The 10,000-nt window shown below is 45.0% G+C and overlaps 1 protein-coding gene across 2 annotated transcripts in view; it reads left to right on the forward strand.

Annotated features, from left to right (window-relative positions):
• Nucleotides 1-10,000, forward strand: part of rgl1 (ral guanine nucleotide dissociation stimulator-like 1) — a 32,596-nt gene that overhangs the window by 22,359 nt on the left and 237 nt on the right. For both annotated transcript variants that reach the window (XM_058389807.1, XM_058389808.1), the window contains exons 3-18: nucleotides 44-252; nucleotides 760-834; nucleotides 1,102-1,295; nucleotides 1,587-1,711; nucleotides 1,832-2,047; nucleotides 2,878-2,981; nucleotides 4,486-4,570; nucleotides 4,648-4,737; nucleotides 4,836-4,922; nucleotides 5,158-5,190; nucleotides 5,978-6,099; nucleotides 7,299-7,388; nucleotides 7,733-7,922; nucleotides 8,026-8,244; nucleotides 8,422-8,536; nucleotides 9,374-10,000. The exon at nucleotides 9,374-10,000 is cut by the window's right edge. In XM_058389807.1, coding sequence (XP_058245790.1) covers nucleotides 44-252; nucleotides 760-834; nucleotides 1,102-1,295; nucleotides 1,587-1,711; nucleotides 1,832-2,047; nucleotides 2,878-2,981; nucleotides 4,486-4,570; nucleotides 4,648-4,737; nucleotides 4,836-4,922; nucleotides 5,158-5,190; nucleotides 5,978-6,099; nucleotides 7,299-7,388; nucleotides 7,733-7,922; nucleotides 8,026-8,244; nucleotides 8,422-8,536; nucleotides 9,374-9,561 — 2,142 coding nt within the window. In that variant the 3' untranslated portion in view covers nucleotides 9,562-10,000. The remainder of the gene's footprint in view (nucleotides 1-43; nucleotides 253-759; nucleotides 835-1,101; nucleotides 1,296-1,586; nucleotides 1,712-1,831; nucleotides 2,048-2,877; nucleotides 2,982-4,485; nucleotides 4,571-4,647; nucleotides 4,738-4,835; nucleotides 4,923-5,157; nucleotides 5,191-5,977; nucleotides 6,100-7,298; nucleotides 7,389-7,732; nucleotides 7,923-8,025; nucleotides 8,245-8,421; nucleotides 8,537-9,373) is intronic.

Below are 10,000 nucleotides of genomic sequence, written 5' to 3' on the forward strand. Positions count from 1 at the left end.
CTGCTGATCTCTCTCTCTCTCTCTCTCTCTCTCTCTCTCTCAGGTGGAGGGCGATCGGTTGCCCCCAGGTCACACGGTCAGTCAGTTAGAGACGTGTAAGATCCGCAGTATTCGTGCAGGGACACTGGAGCGGCTAGTGGAGACTCTGCTCACGGCGTTTGGAGATAACGATCTCACCTACACCAGCATCTTCCTGTCCACCTACAGAGCCTTTGCCAGCACACACAGCGTCCTGCAGCTGCTGCTCGACAGGTGTGTGTGTGTGTGTGTGTGTGCGTGTGTTAGGCCTCATTCAACAGACTTGTCCATTAATGATATAAATTTGAGCCTTATTCACTGAGCTGAGGACAGGACATAAGCCATGCCTCCTTCAGTGGCACTAACATGTGTAGAGGCCAAACCTCCTTCCCTAGAATTTACACGCACAGAAGCCACACCTCCTTCACTGAGACCGACACACACAAAGGCCACACCTCCTTTACTGACACCAACACACAAAGGCCATGCCTCCTTTACTGACACCAACACACAAAGGCCATGCCTCCTTCACTGAGACTAACACACAAAGGCCACACCTCCTTTACTGAAATAGACAGGACATAGGCTATGCCTCTTTCAGAGACACTGATATGCATAGAGGCCACACCTCCTTCCCTAGAATTTACACACACTGAGGCCACACCTCTTTCACTGAGACTGACGTGCACAGAGGCCATGCATCCTTCATTGAGACTGTGTGTGTGTGTGTGTGTGTGACAGGTACGGACACATGGAGGACAGTGACAGAGATAGCAGTCAGAGTCAAGCCGGAGAAAATCGAGGCGCCGTGAGAACGTGAGACATTCTGAATCCTTGCACACACTTTTTAAACAGTCGCAAACGCTGACGTGTGTGTGTGTGTGTGTGTGTGTTGATTACACTCCATGAAAACATGGAATTTTTTTTAACAGTTCAGTGGAAACTGAGAAATTAGGAAGTTATGAGTAATGGCATGCGGCTAGTTAGTGAATCATAAAAGACTCTAAATGAAACTGTAAAGATAAATAACTCTGCTTCAAAATAACCACACTTCTCTCTCTCCCTCTCTCCGTCTCTCTCCAGGGCACTAGCGTCCATCCTGAGGGCATGGTTAGATCAGTGTCCTGAGGACTTTCAGGAGCCGCCATCTTACCCGAGTCTGCACAGGGTTTTAGGGTTTCTGAAGAAGGCCATGCCGGACTCAGAGCCGACGCGGAAAGCACAGAGCCTGCTGGAGCAGCTACAGGGTCAATCCAATGGGGAGAGCGAAACAGACGGTCAGTCTGTCCATCTTTTTATCCACTAAGCTATCCATCTCTGTTCTGTGTCCATATACATACAGAGAGAGACAGAGAGAGAGGGAAAGTCTTTGCCAATTTGTCATAACTGAATTCACTGAATTCTGTCTTTCCGTTCTCTCTTTCTGTCCATTTATCCACATCCATCTTTCCTCACTTTCCTCCCTGTGCTCCTCATCACACATCCCTTCATCCGTTCACTCCATGTATATTACGCTAAACATGTATAAATCTGTCCATCCACTCAACTTTTTAACTTTTGTCCCGCAGGTGGTTTCCACGGTAACAGCCCTTTCTGCCTGGGTGAGGATGAGGAAGTGGAGATTGAGGTTCAGGAGGACTTCCTGTCCTTCGGTGCAGACCTGGTGGCCGAGCAGCTCACCTACATGGACGCGGTGAGGGATCACATTTTAATATATAATATAACACACAGATAAACAGACACACAGCTTTCCGGAATCATGAATATATTTCTTTCTCTCTCTGTCTCTTGTGTGTGTGTGTTGGTTCCTCAGCTCCTCTTTAAGAAGGTGGTTCCTCATCACTGTTTGGGTTCCGTTTGGTCTCAGAGAGATAAGAAGGAGAACAAGCAGGCAGCTCCCACCGTTAGGGCCACCATCACCCAGTTTAACGCTGTGGCCGGTTGCGTGGTGAGCACCGTCCTCCACCCCCGACACCTGAGACCACACCTACGTGCACGGATCATCCAGCACTGGATCGACATTGCACAGGTGCACACACTCACTTAATCCACATAAACACACACACACACACACACACACACACACTATACCATAGCCAAATTAAAACTGGGTCTAGTTTTCACAATTCTAAATATTAGTCTCTGATAGAATGGATGGATGGATGGATAGAGAGACATGACTGGATGGATGGATGGATGGATGGATGGATGGATGGACAGGGATACAGTAGATATAGAATAGACACTGATGAATGGTGAATGGATGGATAGACATGGATAATGGATGGATAGATAAGTAAATGGTTAGACATGGATGAATGGATGGAAGGACAAAGGGACATCATGATGGATTGAAATTAATGGATAGACATGGATGGATGGATGGATGGATGAACAGACGCAAATGATTGAAAGATAGATAGATAGATAGATAGATAGATAGATAGATAGATAGATAGATAGATAGATAGATAGATAGATAGATAGGTTAGATAGATGTGGATGGATAAATGAATGATGGATAGATGGATAGACAGGGATGGATAATTGAATGGCTAGATGTGGATGAAAGGATGAACAGAGATGATGGACAGACATGGATGGATTGATGAATGTATAGATATAGATGAAGGATAGACAGACCTAAATGGAGAGATGGATTGATGGATGGATAGACAGGGATAGATGGATGAAATGGGAACAAAAACAGCTGGGAAAAAGATCCATGTGTAATGCAGACTGCCTGTTCATCGACTGGAATTCGTCATTATGACATCACTATGTGACTCCATCTTATTTGAATAACTGGGTCATAGCCACGCCCACTTGTTACTCATGTGCTGATTGTTGATTTCTCAGGAATGCCGCATTCGTAAGAACTTCTCCTCCCTGAAAGCCATCGTCTCGGCCCTGCAGTCCAACCCCATCTACAGACTGAAGCGAGCGTGGGCCTGCGTACACAAGTGAGTCTCCATGACACTGTAGAAACACTTCTGCTTTCTGCTAAACTGCTTCCTCTTTCTTGCAGCTTTTTTTTACATGCTCCGGTCAGAACGGACTCACCACTTCCTTTATACTGGACAGCTTTTTTTTCTCTCTCAGCTCTGAACTGTAATGTGGTTTTTACTGTCTGTGTGTTTACACATTGTTCAGACATTTTACAGTTCTGTTATTCAAAGTTCCTGTATGAGAAAAAAAATTCCTGTGTGAGACAGTATAGGTTAGGTAAGAGACAGTATAGGGTAGTTAAGAGACAATATAGGGTAGTTAAGAGACAATATGGGGTAGTTAAGAGATAGTATAGGTTAGTTAAGAGACAATATAGGGTAGTTAAGAGACAATATAGGGTAGTTAAGAGAAAGTTTAGGTTAGTTAAGAGACAATATAGGGTAGTTAAGAGACAATATAGGGTAGTTAAGAGACAATATAGGGTAGTTAAGAGAAAGTATAGGTTAGTTAAGAGACAATATAGGGTAGTTAAGAGACAATATAGGGTAGTTAAGAGAAAGTATAGGTTAGTTAAGAGACAGTATAGGTTAGTTAAGAGACAATATAGGGTAGTTAAGAGAAAGTATAGGTTAGTTAAGAGACAGTATAGGGTAGTTAATTAATGGGTGGATTTTGGGTGTATAGATGGACCAAGCCAGATCGATGGATAGACCAAACTAGAAGCATGAATGGCTTGATGAATGGATGGACAAAGATAGAGAAATAGATGGATGGATGAACTAAGATGATTGGACAAAGGTGGATAGAGGGAGAGGTGGGTCAAGATATATAAATAGATGGATGGATGGGTAGATGGATTGATGGCTGGACCAAGCCAGATGGATGGATGAGTGTAGGAAGGGATGGACCAAGATAGATAGATAAATGGATGGGTGGACCAAAATGGAAGGATGGATAGATGGCTGGACCAAGCTAGGTGGATGGATGGGACAAGATAGAAAAATGAATCAAATGAATGGATGGATGGATCAATGTGGATGAATGGATGTACCGATATAAATGAATTGACAAAAATAGATAGATGGTCAAAGATAGATAGATAGATGAATGGATAAACTACAATGAATTAATGATTGCACCAAGGTGAATGGATATATGAACCAAAATGGATATATGGATGGATGGACTTAGATGGATGGATGAATGGATGGATCAAGCTAGAAGGTTTGAGGGGTGGGAGAGGTAGATAGAGATAGAAGGATGGAAGCATGGTTGGTTTAAGGGAAGGATTGACCAAGGAAGGTATAGAACAAGATCGAAAAATAAATGGATGAATAAAGATGAATGGGTGGATGGACAGACTGAGATAGATGAATTGACCAAAATAGATAGATGGATGGATGGATAGATAAATGGATGGATGGACAAAGATGAATAGATAAATCCCAGCTGACCGTTCCTCTCTCAGCGAGTCCATGCGTGTGTCTCTGAGCGCTGCAGTGTTGTGTTCCTCCACAGAGACAGCATGCAGATGTTCGAGGAACTCTCAGACATCTTCTCAGATCACAACAATTACCTGACGAGCCGAGAGCTGCTCATGAGGGTGAGTCGCTAAATTCCAGATCTTTCCAGCAGTTTGAGTAGTTACAGACGTTAACAGTGAGCTCCTCGTCTCTGTAGGAGGGCACGTCCAAGTTCGCCAACCTGGAGAACTGCGCCAAGGAGCATCAGAAACGCTCGCAGAAGAGACTGCAGCTGCAGAAAGACACGGTGAGACACGTGCGCCTCTGTCTTTTTCATTCATTTATTATTTTTTGAGAAACATGAGACACAAAGATTGAGAGAATAAATTCCTGGGATGCTTTCAGGGAGCCATGCAGGGCACTATTCCGTACCTGGGAACATTTTTGACGGATCTGACCATGCTGGACACGGCACTGCCCGATCTGGTGGAGGTAAGACCATTACATCATTTTACTTTTAACTTTTAACAGATTCGTTCAACTGCATAAAACCATTTCAGAAAACTTCATCATATCAACAATACATGGAGCCTACACCCTGTGGACCAGCTGTTACTATGGAAACGATAACCTGTTAGAAGGAGTGTTACAAAATAAAATTAATCAGCACCTTCTGACCAATCAGAATCCAGCAGAGTGTAACGATGCGTTTTTGTCGTTCTCACAGGGCGGTCTGATCAACTTCGAGAAGAGGAGGAGGGTGAGTGTCTCTCTGTCTCTCTGTCTCTCTCTCTCTCTCTCCCTGTCTGTCTCTCTCTCTCTCTCTCTCTCTCTCCCTGTCTATCTGTCTCTCTCAGTCTTTGTCTCTCTCTCCCTTCCTGTCTCTTTTTGCCTGTCTCTCTCTCTCTCTGTCTGTCTCTCTCCCTGTCTCTCTCTCTCCATCTTTCTGTCTCTCTCACTCTTTCTCTGTCCCTGTCTCTCTCTCTCTCTCTCTCTCTCTCTCTCTCTCTCTCTCTCTCACTGTCTCACTGTCTCTCTCTCTCCATCTTTCTGTCTCTCTCACTCTTTCTCTGTCTCTCTCTCTCTCTCTCTCTCTCTCTCTCTCTCTCTCACTGTCTCACTGTCTCTCTCTCTCCATCTTTCTGTCTCTCTCACTCTTTCTCTGTCCCTGTCTCTCTCTCTCTCTCTCTCTCTTTCTCTGTATGTGTTTTGTTTCTGAATTTGGTAAATAAACTTGCTATCCTCATGAGGACCTCGCTTGTTACACAAACTGCTTCCTGTTCAGCGATGTTTCTCAGTTTCCATAGAAACCGTTTTCTAACAGAAAGGTCATAAACTTTAAAGTCTCAGGCGATTCATTGCTTTCTAATGATGTTCATCTTGGTCTTGTTTACAAACCATACAGTACAAATAAAAGTAAAAGAAAATAGTTCCAAACAAGCTCCATGATATTCTGAAGAGTTTTCAAAATGATGCAGATTTGTTTCCTCTTTCTCTCTCTCTCTCTCTTTCTCCCTCTCTCTCTCTCTGTCTGTTTTATTCTCTAGGAGTTTGAGGTGATCGCTCAGATCAAGCTCTTGCAGTCTGCCTGTAACAGTTACTGCCTGAATCCTGACTCCGCCTTCCTGCGCTGGTTCAGGAACCAACCTCAACACAGCGAGGAGGAGAGGTACACACACACACACTTCTAATTCCTCGGGTTATCACTAATATTTTTATTTCCTTTAGTTTAGTGTTGCGTAAGTATTCACCCCCACCCCTGAACTTTGGTTATAAAATCAAATAAATCTGGAACATCCCAGTTCCCGAGCACCGGTACACACGACACAGGAGGAACCCGCTTAACAAGAAGGAGCCATGAGACTACATGTGATATTACCATCACCACCATCACTATTACCACCAAGACCCCAAGAAAATAAATTCGGGTGTCATTCACAATACTGCCAAAAGTTTTGGGACGTCTGCCTTTACGTGCACATGAATGTAATATGGAGTTGCCCCGCCCTTTGCAGCTATAACAGCTTCAACTCTTCTGGGAAGGCTTTCCACAAGGTTGAGGAGTGTGTTTATGGGAATTTTTGACCGTTCCTCTAGAAGCACATTTGTGAGGTCAGACACTGATGTTGGACGAGAAGGTCTGGCTCACAGTCTCCGCTCTAATTCATCCCAAAGGTGTTCTATGGGGTTGAGGTCAGGACTCTGTGCAGGACAGTCAAGTTCCTCCACACCAAACTCACTCATCCATGTCTTTATGGACCTTGCTTTGGTCACTGGTGTACAGTCATGTTGGAACAGGAAGGGGTCATCCCCAAACTGTTCCCACAAAGAGCATGAAATTGTCCAAAATGTCTTGGTATGAAGCTGAAGCATTAAGAGTTCCTTTCACTGGAACTAAGGGGCGGAGTCCAACCCCTGAAAAACAACACCTGAATAAAATGATCCGGAGGGGGGTCCCAATACTTTTGGCAAATATAGTGTATAAGCTCAAGTCCAGTTCAGTTCCACTACACAATGTGGGAAATGTTTAAGGATCATTTTATGGGACAAGAAAATTAAAATGTTTATTTATTTTAATTGTTATTGTCATGACTGTAGTGAAGTCTGTTTATTTCAGTAAATGTTTCACAAGTTCAGCAGAATAAAATGCACTGAAGCCTCCAAGTAGGTTATTAAGCCATGTAGTTCTTATTAACCCCTATTCAGTGAAAGTACGTGGTTTGTCATGTGGCGTTTGTTTTGTTTTTTTATCCTCTCTTGAAGTAATTCTCGGAAAGTTTGACTCGGGTGTTGGAGCAGATTAGACAGGAGCTGAAGGCTAGCAGCAGATCTGACCTGTGCTGTGGTCTGTTGTGTTGTGTGTTACAGCTACGGTCTGTCCTGTGAGATCGAAGGACTCGGAGACAGCAGTCCCACGTCGCCGAAGTCCCGCACCAGCATGGTGAAAAGACTGAGTCTGTGAGTGCGCACTTCCTTTAACCATCACTGTGAACCTGGAAAAGATGGAAAAAGAGGCTTCTTGTCTTAGCTTCAGTGTTGTGATCAGTTTCTATTGAAGATATTAAAAACATATCCAGAATCTCTGGAATGTGTTTGTTCCTCCAGGACGTCTATGTTCTGTCAGGAATACGCTTCTTAAAGTGTGTGTTCATCAGTGTGTGTGTGAGTTTTTAATAGATTTAGGCTTTTTTATGTGTTAGATTTTCCTAAAAGCAGGCATAAATCGAGTGTGTTTGTGTGTGTGTGTTTGTGTGTGTGTGTGTGTGTTTGTGTGTGTGTGTGTGTGCACCATCATCACACAGGCTTTTCCTGGGACCGGACTCCACCTCGAGCACTGCCACGAGTTCCCCTGTGAGAGAAATGCCGAGATCGCCCCCTGCTGGCAGTTCGGGGGAGAGCATGGACTCGGTCAGCGTGTCGTCCAGCGACTCCGGTCCGTCAGACAGCGAGGGCATGACCCCTACACACACTCTCCACTCACAAATGAACAAGGTACACAAGCTGCCCTTCCTTCAACTAGAACATCAATTTAACACACACACACACACACATTTTGAACCGATTTGAATTCATCATTATTTTTTTCCGCCCTTAGATGTCCGAGTCGTCGTCCTGCACGTCTCTGCACTCCATGGACACGTCCTCGTCCTCGGCCAGCGGTTCGGCGGCGCCGTGCAGTCACCGCCGCTGCGCATCGCTAACCCCGTCTCCAACCTCACCGGTGTCGCCCGCGTATAACACACAGACCCAGGACGCCTGCATCATCCGGGTCAGCCTGGAGCACGGCAACGGAAACCTCTACAAGAGCATCATGGTGAGAGGTGTTTGTTTCTGTTTTAAAGACAGAGGTCAGTTATAAATATCTCCTGGACGATTCAAGCACACAGCTAGCTAAAACCATTGTGTTTATATTGATCCTATTAGTCCTCATTACCCTGAGTGGGTCATGTCTCTGGTTCTGTAATGAATTATGGACCGGTTTATTCCACAGTTAACGAGTCAGGACAAAACCCCGGCCGTCATCCACAGAGCCATGGCCAAACACAACCTGGACGAGGAACCGGCCGACGCCTACGAGCTTGTACAGGTCATTTCAGACGAGAGAGGTGCGCTGACTAATATAATAATGATCACACACACACACACAGAGCAGCAATTTTTGTGAGTGAGAATAACATAAAAACAAAGAACTCTCTGTCTGTTTGTCTGTCTCACCTTCTCTCTGTCTGTTTGTCTCTTTCTGTCTCTCTTTCTCTTTGTCCATCTGTCTCTCTCTTTTTCTCTTTGTCTGTTTGTCTCTCTGTCTTTCTGTCTCTCTTTCTCTTTGTCCATCTGTCTCTCTCTTTTTCTCTCTGTCTGTTTGTCTCTCTGTCTTTCTGTCTCTCTTTCTCTTTGTCCATCTGTCTCTCTCTTTTTCTCTCTGTCTCTGTCTGTCTGTCTTTCTGTTTGTATTTCTGTCTGTCTTTCTGTCTCTCTCTTGCTCTCCATCTCTCTCTTCTTTCTCTCTCTGTCTCTATCTCTCTGTCTTTCTGTTTGTCTTTCTCTGTCTGTCCCCCCCCTCTCTTGCTCTCTCTCTCTCTCTTGCTCTCTCTCTCTCTCTCTCTCGCATTCTTTATTTGTTACCAACATGTCCAACATGTACCAACATGTCCATACAAACTTCCTTTCTCACTTCCTTCATTCCTTCTTTCATTTCTTCCTTTCACACTTTTGTCTTCCTTCACTCCTTCTGACCAATCAGATTCGAGCATTTAAAGAGACACAGTAAAGTTTAGGGGGTGCGTTTTTGGTGATAAATGTGAGAGACAGAGTTTACACTGACGCTTCACCACTTCCTGCCTCAGCTGCAGTACTTCCTGTTGTCGCCTCGTCTTTCTGCTCAGGGGACGGTTTCTGATCGTTGTTCAACGTCGTGGTGTTTTTTTTTTTGTTTTTTTTTTCAGAGTTGGTGATTCCCGACAACGCCAACGTGTTTTACGCCATGAACACGTCGGTCAACTTCGACTTCGTCCTGCGCGCCCGCGGCTCCGAGGGACGGCCGGTGCAGCTTCGCTCTCGCTGCAGCTCCACGTTACCGCGCACACAGCCACGCACCAGCCTGTCCCTCAGGCTCAGCAAGGTCACTCTCTGACCTTTGACCCCAATCACTGTGTGTGTGTGTGAACGTGTAGATATACACTCTCTCTCTCTCTCTCTCTCTCTCTCTGAGGACGCTGCATGAGTGCAATGCCCTAAAAACTTCCAGTATTTTGGACTTGATGTATTCGTGGCCAGGTGGAGGTGGAGTTCTCATACCTTCTACTAAAAATGGACACTCGTGTGCTTTATCAGTATTCTGCTCTTATTGAGCGACTCATGATGATGATGATGTTGATGAAGATGGGACGCTGACATCAGATTAACCCGTGATGTCATCGCCGTCTCCGCCATCGTCGTCGCTCGTGTATGTGTATTTTTTTCACGCCCTCATGTGCACTTATGCGTCTCGCAAGCTCCTTCTCTCAGCGCCCCCTACAGGCACGACACGGGGACTGTATGACGAACCGCTCGGGTTCTGATGGCCTCCGCAT

This window comes from Hemibagrus wyckioides, linkage group LG05 (genome assembly GCF_019097595.1).
Source record: "Hemibagrus wyckioides isolate EC202008001 linkage group LG05, SWU_Hwy_1.0, whole genome shotgun sequence".
NCBI classification, from domain to species: Eukaryota; Metazoa; Chordata; class Actinopteri; order Siluriformes; family Bagridae; genus Hemibagrus; species Hemibagrus wyckioides.